This window comes from Megalobrama amblycephala, linkage group LG12 (assembly GCF_018812025.1).
Source record: "Megalobrama amblycephala isolate DHTTF-2021 linkage group LG12, ASM1881202v1, whole genome shotgun sequence".
Classification (NCBI taxonomy): Eukaryota; Metazoa; Chordata; class Actinopteri; order Cypriniformes; family Xenocyprididae; genus Megalobrama; species Megalobrama amblycephala.
Genome location: NC_063055.1, coordinates 37,832,278 through 37,855,482, shown reverse-complemented (window position 1 = coordinate 37,855,482; position 23,205 = coordinate 37,832,278). Strand labels below are relative to the sequence as shown.

At 36.3% G+C, this 23,205-nt stretch overlaps 1 protein-coding gene across 1 annotated transcript; it reads right to left on the bottom strand.

Annotated features, from left to right (window-relative positions):
• Nucleotides 1-6,564: 6,564 nt before the first annotated feature.
• Nucleotides 6,565-22,500, bottom strand: gabrd (gamma-aminobutyric acid type A receptor subunit delta). Its single transcript, XM_048211018.1, has 9 exons — nt 22,144-22,500; nt 20,097-20,212; nt 16,483-16,550; nt 13,441-13,661; nt 12,884-12,966; nt 11,644-11,781; nt 11,325-11,480; nt 10,495-10,703; nt 6,565-7,852 (listed from the first exon to the last, which is right to left on the bottom strand). The coding sequence occupies exons 1-9, from the start codon at nt 22,209-22,211 to the stop codon at nt 7,541-7,543; spliced, it is 1,371 nt and encodes a 456-aa protein (XP_048066975.1). The 5' UTR covers nt 22,212-22,500; the 3' UTR covers nt 6,565-7,540.
• Between the last annotated feature and the right edge of the window lie 705 nt (nt 22,501-23,205).

Genomic DNA, 23,205 nt, shown 5'->3' with positions numbered 1-23,205 from the left:
GGCGGATTCAATCACAATACCCGAATCATAATCTTCATCATTATCATTGGCAGCACAGTAATTTTCATAAGCTGCACGGAAACGTTCAACATATTCTAAGGGGTTTTCGCCAGGTTTTTGTTTAACTTGCGTTACACTTGTCCAGGGAAATGATCCCCGACCCAGGATTTCTTTTACTTGTCTTTTATAGTCACTGTAAGCCATGCAAAATTGTTGCCAAGTTACTGGGACCCTAGGGCTAAACCGAATTCCCTGAATTTTTCGTAATTTGCTAGAGGGAACCAGACTTTCTACCAGAACCTGTACATCGGCTATCCCCAAATTTTGTTGCCTAGCAATGGATTCTATTTTATTCCATAGGAGTTTGTTTGGGTTAAACAATTTGAAAGTTTCCAACCCTGCAAGCAAACTGTTTTTCTCAGAGGCTGCAAGTCTGGTCCATTTCCCAAACTCATAAGAAGCCCCCATCTCTGTGTTTCTCACAGCATCATCAGAACATTTGATAGGAGCCGCTGATGTCATTCCTCTGGGAGTGACCATGTTAATTTCCATTGGGGTCAGTTTAAGATTTCTGACCTCTGGATCTAAATTAACATAAGGGTGAGGAGTGCTTGCAGCAGCAATATTCAACAATCTGTGCGCGTCACCGTAAGTGCCCTCAGTCTGGTTCTCAGTCTGTGAGGCAGTGCCTAAAGCAGCAGCTGCTTGGACAGTGTGAGAAGAGAGGGCAGGAGTTGAGGGGGCAGATAAACCTAGCAATGGATCACAATTAATGGCATTATCTGCTTTTTCAAAAACTATTTCAAGCCCTTTACTCAAACTACTCAGATCACATCCTATCTCAATCCCACTGATTTTAGCCATTTTCTCACGTTTGGCAGTCAGACTGTACCATCCCTCAGTTACTTCTGGGATTTTCCTTTCAGGAGTTAAGGGTACCCCACCCATTTTACAAATCCACGAATAAGCACAAACAGTAAGAAATTTGGATTTTTCAGGATCTTTCTTTGTTTGTAGCCAGTCAAGTTGTTGAACAACATTCCAATCAAAATCAAAGCCCTGACTAACCATTTTCTTGATTAGTTCAACAAATTTCTTTGAAGTGAGAGCTTCAGAGCAGAGCTGCTTACAGCGTTTACTCTCTTCTGTCTCATTATCTGTATCTGGACTGATCAAGTTTATCAATTTGTCGGCCATATTTTAGTCAAAGTTAATACTCACCTGAAAGAGATGGAGGCGGCGATCTTTAAACAACACAGCTTTGGCTTCTGCTTGATGAAACTGCAGAGTATACTCCAAAATCACAGTTACATATACTGGTCCAATCAAATTAGGGTCACAATTTTATTTTCGTTGGGATCGTTCCTGATGCATCCTTGACCAACCAACCCTATCTCTATTTCATCGTATTTAACTAAAATCTTAGTCTCTAACCTGAATCACTAAATTCGGGGCGCCCCTGTCTGAATGGAAGAGTCAGAGAACTTTGGTTCATGAGACACTAGTAGCAAACTGGCTTACTAGTGACCTCCTACCCTTCACTAGGAAGGAGTTATTTCAACACCTTCTGCCTCTGGCTTTCAGTGTTCCTCCAACCCCTCAATGGAGTGGAGTTATCACCCACCATCTCCCTCAGGTGGCGTGACACCAGTCTGTACCCAATGATCTGGTGCACCACACTCACGTCTGAGTGTGTATGTAAACTCACCGTCTCACTTCCCAGTTCTCTCAACCCTTCCAACCAGACAGCCCTAACAAAATAATAAAACAGCTTCCTACCTTGTTTTTTTGTTTAGCCAGGGATGTCACCAAAGAATGAATGCCCGCATCCTCCACCATAAACTGTTGGGGATAAACAGTTTAGGACCCTTGAGACCAGATATGTTGAATAAAGACCCGGAGTCAAAGTTTAAAAAAATTAATAAATTGAAGAAAAATGTAATGAAGAATAGTTTGCAGTTTCATCAGCAGAAGTCAGCTTCAAGTCTCCCAAGGAGTTTGTAGGCCGCTCTGCGTACATTCACATTTCCACAACAATTATACTCTAACAGAGTCAACTAACTACGTCATCACTTCAGGTTGGATGATTCTGATTGGCTAAGAAAAATAGACAAGATTAGAAATTTTCCACACGTGGACAGATAGTAAGAAGCATATCTCCCTTCGTCACGGTGATGACAAGGGGGACCCTGGATTTAGGTACCGGATGTCCTTTTGGGGTCATGATGTGGCGTCTGCTGGTCTCGAGCAGAATGCCAGTTGTCCAGTAAAAAGGGACCTGCACAAAACACTTAGCGCACATACACAGATACACATGATTCACAGCTTCTTCAAGGCTGAAGTTGATCTGAGCTCTGCTCTGAGCAGGAAACTTTCCCAAAACATACTGATAACATGTTTTTTTCTCTCAGTGAGAGGTACAGAGGAAAATAGATGCTTTAACATACATTGAAGAAGTCATTCAAATATTTTAACAGAAATATAAATGTTGATTAATAACTTAAAAGATATATATTGAAGCGGCAGTGGATTCCAGAATCCACCCCTTCAATTCCTATTCCTAAACTTGAGCAACTTGTCTCCTCAGTCCCCAGACGTTTGCAGACTGTTATAAAAAGAAGAGGGGATGCCACACAGTGGTAAACATGGCCTTGTCCCAACTTTTTTGAGATGTGTTGATGCCATGAAATTTAAAATCAACTTTTTGAAATTTTCTCAGTTTAAACATTTGATATGTCATCTATGGTGTATTCTGAATAAAATATTGAAATTTGAAACTTCCACATCATTGCATTCTGTTTTTATTCACAATTTGTACAGTGTCCCAACTTTTTGTATGTATACAGGGAGTGCAGAATTATTAGGCAAGTTGATTTTCTGATCATATTTTTTTCCCAAGCACATTTTACCAATTCCAATCCACATCAATCTTAATAACTACTATTAATATTGTTTTTAATCATTTATAAGTGATATATAATTGTTCATGAAGGCTGGAAATGAAAAATGCCTTATATTCAGGTGTGCAGAATTATTAGGCAAGTTTTCTTTTACAGGCAAAATGAGCCAAAAAAGAGATTTAACTCAGACTGAAAAGTCAAAAATTATTAAATACTGAGAAGGACGCAATACTAATGCAATACTAGAAATTGCAAAGTTAAAGCATGACCAAGGGACAGCAAAATGCTCATTGGGTCAGTGGGGTCAGACAACAACAGGTGGAAAAGAAAAGACACATGTTAACTGCAAAATAATTAAGAATTAAGGTGAAGAATTAAGTGTGAAACCATCAGGAACCCTTTAGTCTCCAGCGCCACCATTTTCCAGAGCTGCAACCTACCTGGAGTCTCCAGAAGTGCAAGGTGTTAGGATCTCAGAGACTTAGGTTAGCTAAAGAATCCTAAAAAATGACCTGCACTTGATAAGAATCACAAGCTGAAGTGTTATAAAATACATGAAGACTGGGTTTTAATAGGGCTTATAGACAGACAGATTGAGAGTGACTCCTGAAGGACCAGCACCACATCCTCTTGTACCACTGTTTGAAGAATTTATCCAGAATCTGGCAGTAAGGTGTGGGAGTTTACTTTTAGTCCATCTCTTATCCTGAAATGTCTGTCTTGCAGAGATGGACTAAAAATGATCTTCCAAAACTTACTGCCAGATTCTGGAAGATAAATTCTTCAAACAGTGGTACAAGAGGATGTGGTGCTGGTCCTTCAGGAGTCACTCTCAAGCTGTCTGTTTATAAGGCCTATAAAAACCCAGTCTTCATGTATTTTATAACACTTCAGCTTGTGATTCTTATCAAGTGCGGGTCATTTTTTAGGATTCTTTAGCTAACCTAAGTCTCTGAGATCCTGAGACCTTGCACTTCTGGAGACTCCAGGTAGGTTGCAGTTCTGGAAAATGGTGGCGCTGGAGACTAAAGGGTTCCTGATGGTTTCACACATAATTCTTAATTATTTTGCAGTTAACGTGTCTTTTCTTTTCCACCTGTTTTTGTCTGACCCCGCTGACCCAATGAGCATTTTGCTGTCCCTTGGTCATGCTTTAACTTTGCAATTTCTAGTATTGCATTAGTATTGCGTCCTTCTCATGAGTATTTAATAATTTTTGACTTTTCAGTCTGAGTTAAATCTCTTTTTTGGCTCATTTTGCCTGTAAAAGAAAACTTGCCTAATAATTCTGCACACCTGAATATAAGGCATTTTTCATTTCCAGCCTTCATGAACAATTATATATCACTTATAAATGATTAAAAACAATATTAATAGTAGTTATTAAGATTGATGTGGATTGGAATTGGTAAAATGTGCTTGGGAAAAAAATATGATCAGAAAATCAACTTGCCTAATAATTCTGCACTCCCTGTATATGTGTGTGTGTGTGTGTGTGTGTGTAATTCTATTTTTCTATGTATCTATGTACCTCTGGCCAGAGGTGATGAAACTTGTGCAATTGTGTGGGAAAAAAAAGGCAAGACAATATGGCCAGGGTTTGGTTCCTAAATGTCAGTGAACTGTTTGACACCACCAGATAATGTTCTACTCGTATTACCTGTAAAACATTGACTATCCACTGGAGTTCTTTAAGTATTCAGTATGCATTACACATTGCATAGAGAAAAGGCAGAGGTTAAGGGTTTGAAGATCATTTAGACAGGATGGGTAGCCCTGTTTATGAAGGGGCCTCCAAGGATGGTAAAACCAGTTTTTTTTTTTTATTAAGTTAAACTTGTTCTTGTTTTTAATATTTGGATAATAATCTCATTAAAAAATATAAAGCAACAATGCTGTTGTGAAAGTTTGGACAATGTTCACTTTTTATTCTCTAAAACATTTATTCCTTAAAGCTACATTAAACAATATTAAATGAATTTTGATGCTAGGGCTGTCACAATAACCACAATATTGTAATAGAGAGTGATTGACAAGGCAGCCACAGAGGAAGGAAAGTAACTGCAAAAACCGTGACAATTGCAATGCTCAAAGGATTAGTTCACTTGCAAATAAACTTTTCCTGATAATTTACTCACCCTCATGTCATCCAAGATGTTCATGTCTTTTTTTCTTCAGTCGAAAAGAAATGAAGGTTTTTGAGGAAAACATTCCAGGATTATTCTCCTTATAGTGGACTTCAATGGCCTCTAAACAGTTGAAGGTCAAAATTACAGTTTCAGTGCAGCTTCAAAGAGCTTTAAACGATACCAGACGAGGAATAAGAGTCTTATCTAGAGAAACCATCAGTCATTTTCGAAAAAAATTTAAATGTATATGCTTTATAAACACAAATGATTGTATTGCACGTGCTTCCGCCAAAAACACACTTTCGTGTTCTCCAAAAAAGCTTACGCTGTATGTCCTACACCTTCCCTATTCTACTTATGGAACGAACGCAGCGCTAGTTAAATTTTTTTTCCGTAAGTAGAAGAGGGAAGGTGTAGGACATACAGCGTAAGCTTTTTGGAGAATACGAAAGTGTGGTTTTGGCAGAACCACTTGGAAGGCGATCATTTGTTTATAAAAAGCATATATACATTTAAATTTTTTTCGAAAATGATAATCATGTTTGTGGCATGATCCAGGGGATTAAAACTTGCAATGTATTTTAAGACATAGTGGAGTAATAATAGTACATTAATCCACTAGGTCTGAAATATACGTGTTAATCTCCTGGATCACACTAAACATAATGATCTTATAGAGTATGATGCATTGCTGTCTAGTCTTGCTTTAACAGACATTAGACGACACTGCAAAAACAGTTTACTGTCAAGCTGTTATTTTCTGTTATATATTTATTGTCCAACATTCCCAATTTTTCTGATGCATGTCCTTAATTTAATTTCATATGTTGGTATTAATTCAGTGTTTATAATGCAAATAGTTGATAAACTGATTGGGTTTCTAGAGAGCAAAGGTTTTGTGAAAAAAGTGGAAGCCTTAAACACAAAGTGTGTAAAATAAACTGTTAGAAGGATTTAATGATCACTAGTGATAGTATTTTATTCTGTGTTGTCATCATTCAGATTTAGCTTTAGTGTACATTTTTGTTTTTTAACAAAGCAGCTGATATCATCATAGAGAAACTGGTGGACTTCCGAGTCGCTTTCACCCCAAAATGGTGGAAACATAGGGCTGCTGCTGGTGTTGCAATGGAACGTTCTATTGAGTTTCGCTTCTTGACAGTATAAGTTCTTTGATTCAGTTTAGCACCACATATTAGGCCTGTTATTTACCTATTACATGTCACGAGCCAATCGGTGGGCGGGTGATGTGATGAAGTAGGCGTTCATCTTCTGGGCCTGGTGTCAATAAAAGCTTTTATTGGACCAACAAGGAAGTTTTCAGTTCTGAAACTTACAGGATATTCTTAAAGTATGATGACCTGTTATATGTCAAAATTTGATTTCTTAGTTCATCACCCCTTTAAAACTTGCCATTTCATCTTTGGACAATGCATTACTCAACACATTTGAAAACTTATTTAAACATAACATTATAAAAATGTGTGAAACATATCACAAAAAAAATGTGCATTTCTTAATACAATATCAAGACATTTGGTGGCAAGAACAGTTTTATTTATCAACTTTGTCCCTAAGGACATTAATCATGTCATTATCCTACCCTACGGTACAGAGGCCCTCCTCTCAGACTTGGTTATTCCACATAGTAGTGGCATTAATGTATTTACAAAGAAATCAAAATGTCAGAAAACAATAAATCACATGCTAATGTATGTTTGTTTTAATGCACAAAAACTGCTGACTGATTGTTAAGTTTTGCAGCGGCGTAATTTCAGAAGAAAGGTAGCTTTAGAGCTGCCTCTAACAAAAGAAAAGGCAAAATAAAGAGAAAAGTTTCAAAAGAGGGATAAATCGCCAGAATAACATCACTATCTTCATCAGCGATACTGATATGAACTCTCATGCATAACAACATTACTTGTAAGCCGGATTCCCATGAATCGGGTAGTATTTTTCAACAACACAAAGTAGTAATTGCTCATATTTATATGCTGGGAGAATGATGCACAGAATGCATACTGAAACATTTCTGTTCATTTAGACTGCTCAGGTTTATTTGAGCACATTTTTAACAGCAATGCCTGCCACTGCAACAACAACAACAATAAAAAAACTTTTCAGCCAGGAAAGATTTAAAGATGGAGAAGATAAGATAGAAGACAATAATCATTCAGTAAAGTTGTGCTTTAGTTCCTTCATACCAGAAGGCTATTCTGGTGCAAATATGATTAAAAAGCAAATAATGCAACTTCATTGTAAAGCATCAAAGACTTAACTGTAAAAATGCAGAGGTATGTATCAGTCTTCTTCAAATGCAACGCACCCCTCTCCTTCCAAATAATTTAATTAAACATAATGCATTTCACACATTCTAAAAGCCTGCCTTATCATTGTATTGATAAGCATACAATAAATGATTCTTATCTTAATAATCCAGATATTCTAATAATAATCTTATAATTACATCGATCAGTTTATTGATTTATATACATGCAGAACTCAAATCATTTACATTGTGTATGCCACCCAGTAGATGACATTGACCACGGCGAAGGTGAAAGGGAAGACAGCGCGAGCGTAGATATCGATGGTGTCGGCGTCAATGGGTTTACACTTGCAGCATTTCTTCTCTTCACTGCTTTCCTTCTGCGCCCGACGGGATTGAGTGCCACGAACCTCGGTCTCTTCGCGCGGATCTCCAGAAGGGTCAGTGGTCCGCTGGGACCTGCTTTGCCTGTTTGAGATGAGCAGGCCCTGGTTCATGCCAGTCACAGATAGCGAAAAGAGAACCATGGCCTGCTTCCCATTTTTCACCATGGTCTAAAAAAGATGAGAGGAAAAATCACGTTGTTTTAAACAATTTAATAATTCATAAAAAGTCATAGATAGGAATTAATTTTGAACTGTATTCCACTCTAAACTTGTGAAGTTGAATACGGCCTGTTGTGGCCTTTCACCTTGACTCCAGACCTACATAGGTCATCTGACATTTCATACAGTTGATTGATGACGAACATGATGCAGGGCAACAACTCCCTGCATGATGGAGCCTATAGAATGCAGTTAGAATGCGTTTTCAAAAGATGTAATATAAGTAATAGTAATTTTGGGGCATCATTAAATATGCGCCGATTCAGGCTGCGGCCCCCCTATAAATTCTCATGCTTCCCGCCCCCCGAGCTCGCGACTGCCTTAAACAGCATAAACAAAGTTCACACAGCTAATATAACCCTCAAAATGAATCTTTACAAAGTGTTCGTCATGCAGCATGTCTAATCGTGTAAGTATGGTATTTATTTGGATGTTTACATTTGATTCTGAATGAATTTGAGGCTGTGATCCGTGGCTAACGGCTAATGCTACACTGTTGGAGAGATTTATAAAGAATGAAGTTGTGTTTATGAATTATACAGACTGCAAGTGTTTAAAAATGAAAATAGCAACGCCTTTCTTGTCTCCGTGAATTCAGTAAGAAACGATGGTAACTTTAACCACATTTAACAGTACATTAGCAACATGCTAACGAGACATTTAGAAAGACAATTTACAAATATCACTAAAAATATCATGATATCACGGATCATGTCAGTTATTATCGCTCCATCTGCCATTTTTCGCTATTGTTCTTGCTTGCTTACCTAGTCTGATGATTCAGCTGTGCACAGATCCAGACGTTAATACTGGCTGCCCTTGTGTAATGCCTTGAACATGAGCTGGCATATGCAAATATTGGGGGCGTACATATTAATGATCCTGACTGTTACGTAACAGTCAGTGTTATGTTGAGATTCACCTGTTCTTCTGAGGTCTTTTAAACAAATGAGATTTATATAAGAAGGAGGAAACAATGGTGTTTGAGACTCACTGTATGTCATTTCCATGTACTGAACTCTTGTTATTCAACTATGCCAAGATAAATTTATTTTTCCATTCTACGGCACCTTTAAGTAATATCACACGAGTAACGACCGCAATATCACATGAGTGCTGTTTTTGTCCTGAATAGCTTGAGTACAAATGTGATATTGATTTTAAGTTAATATTGTGTTTTTACTCAATGTTGCCCATTAAAACATTACCTATAAGCAGAACTATTGTGCATCTCCGAGCAACACACAATGGTGTTTCTTTTCTGAATGAATCCATGTTTTGAGCGAATGAATTCAGTGAACCAATGATTAAATGGCCCATTCATAAAGAGAGCCATTTACTTAATTTCTTAATAAATCAGCCATTTGAACAAATCTAATGAATAATTGACTCAATGACTTACTCATTTAGACATTTACTGCCACCTACTGGTAGTTTTAGTTTCTTATTTAGAGTATCATTTCATTAAAAAAAAATTTCATATTTTGGGTAAAGTTTTCAGAAAAATGAAAATTCGGTGGTATGGGGAACACATTCACTATTAACTACGACTTTTGCGTAAATAAACTCTTAATTTACTGCTTATTAATAGTTAGTAAGGTATTTGTTGTAGTTGTTAAGTTCAGGTATTGGGTAGGATTAAGGGATGTAGAATAAGGTCATGCAGAATAAGGCATTAATATGTGCTTTATAAGTACTAATAAACAGCCAATATGCAAGCAAATTCACAACTAGTTAAAAGTGAGAATTGTTCCCCATACTAAAGAGTTACCGAAAAATCTGTTTATTTACATTTACTCGTGCTCATGTCGTTTCAGACCTGTATGACTTTGTTTCTTTTGTGGAACATAAAATAAGATATTTTGAAGAATGCTGGTAACCATACTATTTTGAAAAAAGAAAAAAAAAATCATGGCTGTTGTAACAAGCATTAATGTGTAATAAATTCTATATTGAATCAAATAAAATATTTTATTCTAAAGCTATAAAGTTTTTTTAATGTCTATTTAATGCTTTTCTCATTTAACACAATAATGACTTTAAATTATTTTGGGGTAATTTCTAAGCCAAATTTGATGTGCAGTTAATTTGTGATTAATTTGATTAATTAATCGGCACATCATGTAATTAATTGGATTAAAAATTTTAATTGCTTGAAAGCCCTATTTAAAATACTTGCTCGAAACTTGGGGCCAGATTTACTAAACAATGCCATAAAAGCGCAGACGGGAGTGGAAGTTTTTTTTTTAGGTATTAAATAATGGCACAAATACCGGTAAATTGACTAACGCAAACCATAGTAAATCATGTTGCGTGATTTATTTAAATACTCTCCTCCCATGAATTTGTGTCTGAAAGGGAAACTCCTACAAATGTATATGCAATAAGTTCAGCTACAATACTATGCCACGTATTTTCATCACTACTTTTTCACTTCATGTCTTTGGTAAATCCTGACAGTAGTTTTTTTTTTAATGCCAAAAGAGGGTTGTTAGTAAATCTGGCCTTTAGTGTTCTGAGATGAATCAATTATAGCACAGAGTTAGTACACAGTTTAACCCTTCTAAGCAAAATTAATGTTCTTCTTGTACCTCTGTGTTTTTATTCGTCTTGACTTTGGCTTTCTCCTTCTTGCTGTAGTCTGCATTATAGTGAGCAAAAGCGTATTCGATCAAGGCAGCGAAGACAAAGACGTAGCAGATCCAGAAATACACGTCCAGAGCTTTAATGGCAGAAGCGCGGGGCAATGATGAACGAGCACTGACCATCAGCGTTGTCATGGTGAGCACCGTTGTGATTCCTAATGGACACACAGAACACAATATTCATTTAACTTATCATGTTAATTTGTGTGTGTGTGTGATTGTGTTAAATGTTCTCATTTAATTTTACTGATTTTTAAAAAATATTTTAGTGAAGTTTACATTTTATAAACTGTAAATTTTATAAAATTCCCAGCTAACAAAAATATGTTCTAAGAATGTTTTGCTAACATTCCTATTAAGTTATGAAAATGTAACTTCTGCATGTTCTCTGAACGTTTAAAGTTTTTTTTAATGTTTTAAAAATGTTTTGTCTTGGTAATGAGAACGTTAAGGGACCATTCCATTTGATCATTCTTCAAACGTTATCGGAACGTTACATTTTAGAATGTTCACTGAATGTTCTGAAACAAGTAGTAACATTTAAACGAACATTCTACTTTTAAATGATTAAATGTTTAAAAAAAACATTCCATGGACGACGTATAAATAATGTTTTTGTGCTAACGTTTTGAGTACATTATTAAAGATCAGATATTGTCATTGAATGAATATTCTATTAATGTTTCTGGAAGAATGTTTGTTTAACAATAAGAGAATTAATTAACTAAAGTTCTGAGAACATTCCCCGTTAGCTGGGTTAACACTTCAACACAGACCTAAAGACACTCTTGCGGGCACAGCTGATTGGCTGATCCAGAATGAAACCCATGACATGGCAACCAGTAGGATGGAGGGCATGTAGGACTGGATGATGTAAACTCCTCGGTTTCGCCTTAGTTGGAATCGTAAGCTGAGTCGAGGAAATCTCCCGGCTGTTTCAAGAATGACAAAACTTGTCTTTTAAATATTAGATAACTTTTGAGTTAACAAAACTGATTAAAACCATTAAAAATGATCACGACAGTTGCCACAGCATTAGCAATTCATATTTTGGTAGAGTTTAGTGATATCAGATGAAAAGCCTCAAAGCCTCACCGGATTTAAAGTTCAACAGCTCCGTGACAAAGCGATAATCTGTGATGGTGAACTGAGACAGCTCCAGTTTGTCCAGCCCATGAATGATTTTTTGACTCTCTGACCAGTGATACACAATGTCCTCTGAAGAGTAGCCGTCTGCAAACCCAACAACAGGAAAAAAAAACATCTCAGTTTGCCTACAGCTGTATATGACATTTCTATTTGCCTCTCAAACATGCTGCTCTTATAAGGTTATGTTCATATGAGAACAGGAATGAAAGAAATATGTAAGAAAATATACAATTTTAGTCAAAAGCATCATCACAGTTTGTTTTTGTGCAGGGAAATATTTTGCTGTTGTGGACACTTGCATGATCATTGTAAATGTAGCTTATGAGGTCAAAATGTAATTGTATCGTGTGAAACAAGAAAAGGCAGGTGGAGATGAGGATCTAAATGTTACGTTTTAATGAAAAGAGCAAAACAATACCAGTAACACGAGGAGCATGACAAACAGAAGCACAAGCAAACAAGAAACCATTACATACACAAGAGGTAAAGACTAACAAGACACACCTGGTAACAATCAGGGACTAAAAAAGTAAGAAAACTACAAGGGGACTACAAAACAATGCACAGGAAACGGACAATGCACAACTTCAACATAAGAGTACTGGGATGACACAGGAAACATATGACAGAGCCCCCACCCCCCTAAAAGAGAAGAAAAAAAACATTTACACTGAAACGCAATCCAGTTTTCAACTAAAACGGAGACTGCAGTGTTTTCAAAAGTCACCGTTTTTGAGGGTCGAAAATGGCAGAGTAGTGTAGAAGACATGCGTAACCTTAGCAAAAGTTATGTGTTTTAAAACAAAAATGCACTAGTGTAAACAGGGCCTTAGAGTCCATGAAAACGTCAGATTCATCATCACATCTGCTTTAAAAACAATTATTTAGAAAAACAATTGTCTTTTATGAGTTCAATGAAAAACTCTTATCTTCAGTCCAAACATACCGCGCCCTCTTTAAAGAATGATCGACTTTGACATTACAGCAGGTTTCCGTTGCAGTTTTGCGAAATATTCCTTTTTTGAATTGCCTGAAAAACCATCTCGTGTAAGTGTAAAAAATTATATATGGGAGTTTTTGTAAATTTGACGTGTTTCCATTGGGTGTATTTTCAATTCGCAATTTCAATTTGCGTAATTTCTGGCCACTGATGATAAACAAACACTATAAATTAAGATGAACTCACAGCTTTCCAAGTCCAGCATGCATTCCTGTTCATCCATGGGGTATTTGGTGAGGTCCATATCACATGCAACTGTAGATGTAATTCTGAAAGGGAAAACATCGTGATAATCATTTCGAACATGGAGCGGGTCACAGAGGAGAAATATACCATCTGTTAAGACACTGGAAAGCTTATAAAATAAATGATCCTTTTAAATCCTCTCTCTTCGAGGGAATTGTTGGATAAATTCAATTTTTATTGATGTATTTTTACATATTTTGTCATGCTGTTGTTGCAGTTCATACACAGCTCTTAGAAATACCTGATTGTGATTGGTCAATGGTGGCCTTTATTTAAATATTTATTAAGTAGATAGGTGGATAGGTAGATTTATTTGGTAATAAAATAATGAAAAGACCACTTTGCACATTATGGCTGTCATAATAACCATTAGTGTTGTGAATGTGATTGTTTTACTTGAATTTTCTTCCCCTTTACAGTAAACTGTCAACATTCTAGCTTTGCTGTTCTGCCCATTATTGCCAGTACAAAAACACAAACTAATCTGAAACACGAACCGACTGCTGTAGAGAATGACTCCATCAGGCTGCAGGCGTATGAGTTTGTTCTCCACAGTAACATCATGAAACCAGGCTGATTTGGCGTTAACAATGAATGTGTCTGGCACCCAGAGTTTGTCTACGAAGCGGCTGTCCAGGCCCAGCGTTTTGTTGGTGTGGTTGTAGGACAGACGGTCATCTCTCCAACTCTGCCGCAGAAATACTGTCATGGTGTATTCCTGTCAACACAAATGCACACAAGCAAAACATCTACGGTTTTATGTTGTTGACTTATTGTTGTGCATTGTCCTTATTTACAGACAAGTTTACTTTAAATCAAAAGATAAATAAGCCACTATGCATTACAATGATTTTACCATGAATATGGGGTGTACATGTTCTTCCTAAAACCCCCTTAAAAGTGGTAAAATCAATCATTAATATCTATGATAACAGTAATTATCTTTATTATAATTATTAGGGCCAAGTACACCAACTGCAGAAATAACCAATTAAAAAAATTGGAGATGATTTTGGGCCAAATGGTTGAAAAACTATAAATACAATAGAGTGCCCCAGGGATGACGCATTTTTGTAGGCAAAACCCGGAAGCGAGTTAGCATTTTAGGACTTCCGGTTCCAACGCCGTAAAGTCTATGGGTTTTTTGAATGGGTTTTTGCTAAATCGCCTGAAATAAGGTCTGTGGTTAACAAAGCCTCTAAATACTTTCACGTTTTGATCTATGACATAAAACACACCAGTTATAACCCACTTGTAATTTTTTAAACTTTTACTGTGTCTTAAAATCGACGGTTGCTAACAAATTGCTAAAAGGGACTACTTCCTTTGGCGGGGACTTTAGACGTCATCATTAAAAACGGGACATTTGGACAGCATTTCTCATGAAAAAGTGGATAAGTATTCATAACAGCGTAGATCATAATCAGCGAGCATGTTTGTAAATAACGTTGTTTTTTAAATAAAGTTTGAGGAAGTTTGGTGGTGACGTTGATCTGCAACCATGGTGTGCTGTAGTCTGTTTATAGCCTACTGTTAGCCTTTTATATCTGACCACTTTATTTAGGCTTCAAAATCTATAAATGTTGTGCTAACTTGTAAAGATTATCTTGATAGACAAAACGTGTAAGTGTCATAACCCTTTGTTAAGCACAGAGCTTATTTTCTGCGATTTTCCAAAAGTCTATGGGAAAAATGAATAGGCTTTCAGTCGAGGGAACCTGTGCGCTGCTAACTTCCGGGTTGGCCTACAAAAACGCGTCATCCCTGGGGCACTCTATAAGCTTATTACTTTAAAAATGGGTGTGGCTTAGACAAAATTGATGTGGTCACACAGAGTTTGGTGTCAATATGCCAGAACACTGCAGAGATACAGCTTCAGATTCAGTTTGGTATCATGACATCAATTTAGTTGATGCTTTAAATGATAATGGTTTGATCTAGCAACACAAAATAACTTTTGCTGGCATGATCTGAAGATGGATTGACTAAGCAACTTGAATTCCTTATCTTTTTAACAGTGTAGACATCTGCTGATATTTGATAATGCGATCTATCACGATAATGAATATACACTATATTGTTATCAGGCACCTTGAAATACCGTGAATAATTATTTATTACGAATTATTCAAATTTTTATATTACATTTTTCAGAATACTTTACCTATCAGCCGTATAAAATCCACAACATCACTGTATGTGGCGACAAAGAGGCCTGCGCACAATGTAAACAAACCCAACGTGCACGAGAAGCACATGGCAGAACGAGTGAAGGAGACGCGCTGAATGAAAGTGCACATTCACTCTCTGACAGCAGAGGGCGCTGATGGAACAGCAGAAATGCAGCGATTACCCCGGAAACCCCGCAAGCAAAGCAGCTGTGGTACTACAGTATTTAAAATGCTTCAAACAGCCATTCATTTTTTTTTGTAATCTCAATGTTGTTCATCACAGCACCAAATACTTAATACTTAAAGACTTAATAGGCTATTTATTTTCAAATTTAAACATTTTTATATTTTAATATGGACTACAACATGCCCTTTAATGATTGAAAATGTTCTGATTATTTGTTATTGTTCGGAAACATAAGGCTTCATTAGTTAACATGTTAATTCATTATTAATGAAACTGACAATGAAAAAATACTTTTATTATAGCATTTATTAGCATTTAAAATAGCATTTATTAATCTTAGTTAATGTTAATTTCTAGTTAATGGACCTAAAACTAACAATAATCAGTTGTATTTTTTAACTAACATTAACACAAATAATACCTTCTGTAACTAATGTAGCTATTGCTCATTCTTAATCTTAGTTAATGCATTAACTAACGTTAAATAATGAGACCTTATTGTAAAGTGTTACCTGTTGTTCTTTATAATTCTTTTGCACTTTAATCTGTTTGAAACTTTTTCCTTTACAATTTGTGTACTGTGGAGTTCTTAAACCTGTTAAATACTAAATACTATGACAACACTTTTTTGTAACCTATAACAGTGTGATTTTAAGTTTGTGTTTTGTTTTGTAGATTTTTTGTTGTTGTTGTTGTTGTAATAATTAAAAGGAAATGTCACATTTTAATCACGTGTACACATTTTTGTGTCAGTGATCACAGGTTTTGTAACTTGTGTGTCAGTGATAACAGGTGTATTCATTTTTGTTGCTTCGAGTTTCTATCTTAGGGTCTGTATTTTCATCATAGTCTGAAGTATTTGCTTTTAACTGTTCAGAAGAAGAAATGCTGTACTTGTCATCTAGAAATAATGCAATTAATAAGAAGTGATAAAATGTTGAATCATTTGACATTTTTATTATATTGCACCGGACTCGCTCCTACTGTTAATTTTACTTTTCATTCTGGAATTGAATCCACTCCATTTGACAAAGAAAATATATATTCAATTATAATTTTAGCAAATGCAAAACTTGAGATTAGTTACATTAATGACAAAAATATAATTGTCAAATACAATAACCATACAAATCCAATATAATAAACCATAAATGTGAAATAGGGTGATTTTCAAACATTACCATGTTGGCTTCTGAGATATGGTCGATACTGGCTACTTCAATAGCCATGGAGACATTCACTGGGGGTCCTGTGAAGAGACGTGTGAGGAAATAAAATAAATTATCCATCTTCATCTAAATCAGTGGTTCTCACATTTTTCTCAAAAACGTCCCCCTCTACCCCTAAAAAATAAATCCTTTCCCCCTCCTTCACCGTGTCTATACTTGATGCGAGTGGCGCAACATGACGTGACTAAATACAACAGTACCCATTATAATCAGTGACTCCGTTTACATTGGATGCAGTGCGATGCAACATGACAAATCCCAGACAGGAAACTGATTTCCGTTCTATTTATGGCAGACTGTCCTTCTGACACAAAGAACAAATGGATCTGCAACGGTTGCTTTGTCATGTCTAGTCTAGACAGCTTATAAATATCTGAGTCTTTTCCTTGTCTGGACGGGACTGTGTGAGAGGAGAGAAGATGCAAGAGCTGAACAGGGTCAGGAAAGGACCTTGAGTCAGGACTCGAACTCAGATCACCTCAGGCAATATATGGCTCTGACATGAATGTCACGACTGAAGGTGCCTCAATATACAAATTTGGTATGTAGCTCCCAAAGCGACAGAGGAACTTTAATGCCTGGATTTTGCTTGATGCACATGGATATTTAGTTGCATATTAATATTTCACATTTATTGTTCTGGTTTGACTGATGAGCTGTTGCGATAATAAACTAGTCTTCAGTTTGAACGATATTGCATAGGCAATATTAAGTGCTAATTCGAATAATTTATAATTATAGTTTAATAATAAATAGCCAGCAAAATAAAGGCTAAAAGGCCATGTTGAGTATATTGTGAAGAGTCTGTCTGCTTTCTGGACTACAACAGTACAAAGCACAGCCCTAGAAGTCACACTAATCTTTTCAAGTACATTCATTTTATGGTTTATGTATGAAATGTTTGTAAGGCAAAATCACATTCATGTTATGAAATAACAGCTATTAGTGACACATACAATATATCATACAATCAAATACAAACCTATTGTATGATACGAAGCCCCGTACATGACATGCAAGAAAAAAAATTTAATCGTGCACACGATTTACTATTTCGTTCCCTGGATTTGTAAATCATGCGCATGATTTATAAATCGAGGGAAGTAAATAGTAAATCATTTGCACGATTTAGTAAATTGAGGGAACGAATTAGTAAATCATGCGCACGATTTAGCCTACTATTTTTTTCCTGCATGTCATGTCCAGGGCTCCGTACTCAGTAGTATGGTAAATATAGTTACAAAACCTGCCCCAACCCTAAATATAACCATTCCCCTTCAATAAAATTAAAATGACTGTATACACTTTTAAAAATAAACGTTCCAAAAAGTGTTTTCACAGAAATGCAATAAAATAATTTTGGTTTCCCAAAGAATCTTTCAGTAAACACATTTTTATCTTCATGTAAAGAACATTTTAATAATCTAAAGAACCTTTTTCCACTATAACGAACCTTTTTCATGGATTTTAAAGGTTCTTCATGTCATGTAAGAGTGTAGTTTCATGCGTAAAATACATTAGGGTTAAGATTAAGGTTCAAATCCCTGACTCAAAACTAGGCAGTTGACAGTTGACAAAACTAAGACAGACCGGCAGGCAGTTGCATAAACATAGACACTATGCTAAGACTGTGTTTTCAGAACTAGTCTGACCAACTAGCAGTTAACCAGCATTTTGGATTGAAATTGGACCAATCTATCTTTTTATGTTACCGACTTTAAAAAGTTGTGACCAGTCTTGAAGAAAAAAAAGAGACTTGTAACTTGTAAGACTAGTCTAAGCAGTTTTTGCAGCTGGCCACAGATGAGTTCGACCATCTGTGATCTCTTGCACCGGTTCTCAACTACAGTCTTATCTGACACACTCATGCCCTATCCAAATACACACACTTGCGGTCTTGGCCACTTGAGAGACAGGAAGTAAGTGTGCAAGACTGTTCCATGCAGTGCCCTTAATGCACACTAAACACACACTATCTTGAATACCGCTTCTGAGCAGTATTCGAGGCTAACCGTATCCCATCATGCATTATGTTCGGGAACTTATATGCCTCGAAATTGCGAGATATCAAGGAAAACATTCGACTGTAGGTTAAATTAATTATATATTACATATAATTTGGTAGTAAAATATAAAGTGTTGCACATTTAATTGATGCAAAGATGAGTAGGTTATGTGCATGTTGTACATCATTTGCAACTGCTTTTTATCACTTAAAGGTGCAATATGTAAGATTTCTGTCCGCTAGAGGCCTATTCAAAACAAAGGCATAGCTTGATGAAGGCAAGTTTGAGCGTGGAATCTTGGGTCTTCACTTCACATGCCACAGTCGCCGGCGCCGCTTCCGCTTTTCCGGTCATGAGTATGAGGTAACGCAGCTCTGTTGATCATATTAGATACATTTGAGAGTGTTGAAAATGATGTTATAACGTTACTCTGTGCGTTCGCTCGGCGGCTGCTGTGAGACACTGTTACACGCTGCAGTAAGATAGATCGATTTTACAATATCATATTAAATGCTGGATGATTGTGTTGATAAATGGCATGCAATTCATTTTAAAACTTATTGTATGATGGAGAAAATGCTGTATTACTGTTACTAAAAATAAAGCTGCATCTGATTATGCTATGTTAGCTACTTCACAAAATAGTGTTTCTCTCTGAGGCATGGTAAAGCATGGTACTCGCAAAAAATCAGTAAGACTAAATGTGTTGAGCTATATAACAATAATTAGTTTTCTGTCTATAAATATATCAAAACAGTTGTTCCCTTTTCTATTAAAACGTAAAAATTAAAGCATCTTTGGTGTTTCCATGGTTTCTACAAAATATAACCGGAAACCGAGGGTAACGCGGGTGTGACGCAATTGACAGGCGACTCCTCACATGTCCCGGAGCCTTGGTTAAAATTGCAATTTTCTCACGAATTACAAATAGTTGGAAACATTTGTACTCAAGTACTCAAGTTAACAAATATATAACACTGGCCTAGTGGTTTTGGGATATTTTACTGCAAAATTCTTACATATTGCACCTTTAAAGAAGCACCACAATTTTAAAATTGTGTCTTCTGTTAATTACATAGCAACAACTGAACAGATATTTTGAAGTGTATTTTAAAATGCAAAGCACTGAAAATAATAATTTAAAATAAAAAAAGAAGAAGCTGTAAACGCTTGCATTTTTTGCAAGAGTGTGATCAAAAGTTCTACACACACTTGAACACTTGAACCAAATACAGGAAATACGTCATGCAAGTAGACAAGTGATCAAGTGCAAACACCGCAAGTGTGAGTATTTGGACAGAGCATCAGTTTAGTTTAAGGATCTCTCTCCCAAAGAGCCGATGATCTGAATCAGGTGTGAACAGCGCAGCTGAGAACCACTGATCTATTTAATATAACCGGTACGCCTTCTCACTAAAAATAGACTGTAGAAATTAGGGCACTGTTTTGGCAGGAACGCTTAGCGTGAGGTTTGTTCTGCAGAGAACAAAAAAGGCTAAATACTGATGGTTGAGCGGTGTAGTGCAATCCAACGCGATGATCTGTAGATGTCAAACTCACCTCCGATCCCTGGCCGAAAGTTTCGAGCATAACCTTTCATCAGATCATCCAGATTGGGCAACCAGGATATTTCAATGTCTGTACCAACATAGTCACCGATATCACTCAGCATGGCCCTGTAGGACAAAACATAAACACGTGTTCTTCACTTTCTCTTGAAAACAGTTGGGTACAAATTACTTTCAGGATTCTTTGATGAATATCCTTCGTTCCCCACGTGCATCAATGATCTCGGCCGCCCATGATCACCGCTGTTCCTTCCTTGGAGCACTTTTGATAGATACTGACCACTGCAGACCGGGAACACCCCACAAGAGCTGCAGTTTTGGAGATGCTCTGACCCAGTCGTCTAGCCATCACAATTTGGCTCTTGTCAGACTCGCTCAAATCCTTACACTTGCCCATTTTTCCTGCTTCTAACACATCAACTTTGAGGAGAAAATGTTCACTTTCTGCCTAATATATCCCACCCACTAACAGGTGCTGTGATGAAGAGATGATCATAATGTGATGCCTGATCGGTGTATAGTGTGGTTTCATTCAACAATATTAAACAAGATTAAACATACTACATTTGAAAAAGAAAGCTGCACCAACACACTCAAATAAGAAGGATGCAATGAAACATTTGGAGCCAAGTGTAATTCTCCCTGAAAAATTTAATAAATAATGATATCATATATTTAAACAAAGAACATCATATGTATTGCTTGCCCAACACTATGTAAAGTATGCACTACTACAATAGCTAAGATGCAAACTACTCTACATTAAAAAATGATTGAAGATATATATATTTTTATTATTTCTTGGATGAAACAGCAATGTAAGAGATAATCAAAGATTAATTACCAGCATTGAGAACATAAAGCTGTCACTGCAGCGCAATATTCACACTTATTTGCAGCATATTCATTTGGTTAAACTTGAAAAAAAAAAGATGTGAAACCCTGTGAAGTTAAATAAAAGGCAATGACTCCTGTAGTATCAGTAAGCCTTTAGTTATTCATAGGAAAACATTCAATTTATTGAAGATTTCTTTTATTGGTGTATTTTATGGTAATTATTTTGAATCACAGCATATTGATAAAATGCCAAATGAAGTTGAAAGGGATTTTTTTTATTTTTTTTTAAGTGTAAAGGTTCCTTCAGAAGCCAGATCACATCATGTTTGAGTGTTTTGATGACAGCGTACAGTATGTAGTGTGATGCACAAATATATAGCCTGGAAAAACAATCTGTCTCATTAGGTACACTAAATAAAAACATCAACATAATTTCTTTACAACATAGCTGTGTTTGTTGGGATGATCCTAAAACAGGCATGTATAGATTAGGCCTAAATCACATTTTTGATGTGAAGATGTGAACTACAGTCATGTTTTTGTTAGATTCATCCCCAAAAAAAGAACAGAAAAGCTCCTAGTAACAAGTGAACTGAACACAAGGGGGCAAAAGAGCCTATAATGTGTTGACATGTATGATCTACAAGTGAGATGAACTGTGAACTGCACATCAGAGACGGGTGTGTGTGTAAATAAATACATGCACACTTTAGTCTGTAAAAGAGCACCTCACTGAAATGTGCATATTAAATATATGCATAACCACAACGATCTATAAATAAACCAGGACGCGCACGTGAACAACTGCCCCATTTCCAAGCAACAGCGAGATATAAGCTTACTGTATGTGAATATATAATGATAAGATACAATAACCTATTAGCTACTCAATATTTTTTATGATGTCCACGAGAATGAAGACTGTTAGCTAAAATCTACATGAAGATTGTAATTTAACAGCGGGTATGCTCGTTTCTGTGTCAAGTTGGAGGCTTGTGCACATGATGATCTCTGAGCCTCACTGTAAAAGATGGATGTTCACAGATCAGATGCGTTAAAGCCTTTTGATAAAGATTTTACTCAATGAGCAATATATTGAAAATCAATTAAACTGCACTCAGAGATATGTGTGTGTGCGCGTGCATGGATGTGTCTGCAGCATCCTCATCCTCATCCTGACGTGAAGGACACGCGCATCTCACCTGCTCATTCTGTTCCCCCCGATGAACACAAACCAGAAGATCGTCACGGAGAAACTCAATGCATCCATTTTGCGCAAAGATGGTTCGGACTGAAAGCAGATCAGACAGATTCAAACAGGTTTTCACCGCCTCCTGGGAGAATCGCATGATCCAAAACATTATCCATATTTTAGCATGTGTCTTATCCCGACTGCGGAGAAAACGACACGCAAATCTCGCTCTCAGAGATCTCTCTCACCCTCTGTAAAGTCTGAACCATCACGAGGTCCGTTAAACCATCGACCGAATCGTTCTAATGAGTCGGTTCGTTTGAATGATTCTGTCGATTCGCCAAGCGTTCGTGAATCTCTCGACTGCTTAGTACTTACTGAATGCTGTACAGCTACGGTATACTGGCTACTATATATAAAAACTTCTCTTCTCTTCTCTGATGACAGTAACCTCTCCTCAAGCAACCTACCTGTCACATGACATCGCTGCATTAACTATATGGGCCATTCTACAGAACCGGTGCAAACTGCTGTCCCACAGCCATTTTAGTATTCAAATTTTAGATATTTACTAAGATCCTTCTATTATCTACTGAATCGCACAATAATATTTAAAATATCAGTACGCTTAATATTTATAAAATCATCATTTATTGGTAATTTCAACTTGTGAAAATGATATTGAAACAATTTCTGAATTTTTTCCATTGTTGTTTTTAAAAACATATTTTAGATTTTTTTTTTTTTAAAAAAGTGAAGTTATTAAAAAAATATTATTTTTGTATTTTATTTTTTAATCATGAAACTATATTTAAACAAATGTGTTCATGTCATTACCGAAACAGTGTGTGTTTGAGTCATTGTCTGAGACTGATTTTAACTCACTTCTACATTTTTGATCAGGAAATATTCCTCTGACAGCCTCTCTTTCACAGTAGATAGATCATCATTCTGAGTTAAATGTGTTCAGAAGTCTGAAAATCTGTGTGCAACTTTAAGGAACATCACTACCAAACACCTTTTTCTGCAATTAAGCAAACTTTTTTGGGTGTTATTCCATAAAATGTAGTTT

Excerpts from the sequence above, each read along its gene's own strand:
- gabrd (XM_048211018.1), bottom strand. The coding sequence starts at position 22,211 with ATGGATGCATTGAGTTTCTCCGTGACGATCTTCTGGTTTGTGTTCATC. Across the intron at positions 12,967-13,440 it reads GTCATTCTCTACAGCAGTCG|AATTACATCTACAGTTGCAT; the intron begins GTTCGTGTTTCA and ends TTTCCCTTTCAG. Across the intron at positions 11,782-12,883 it reads CATGCTGGACTTGGAAAGCT|ACGGCTACTCTTCAGAGGAC; the intron begins GTGAGTTCATCT and ends TTGGGTTTGCAG.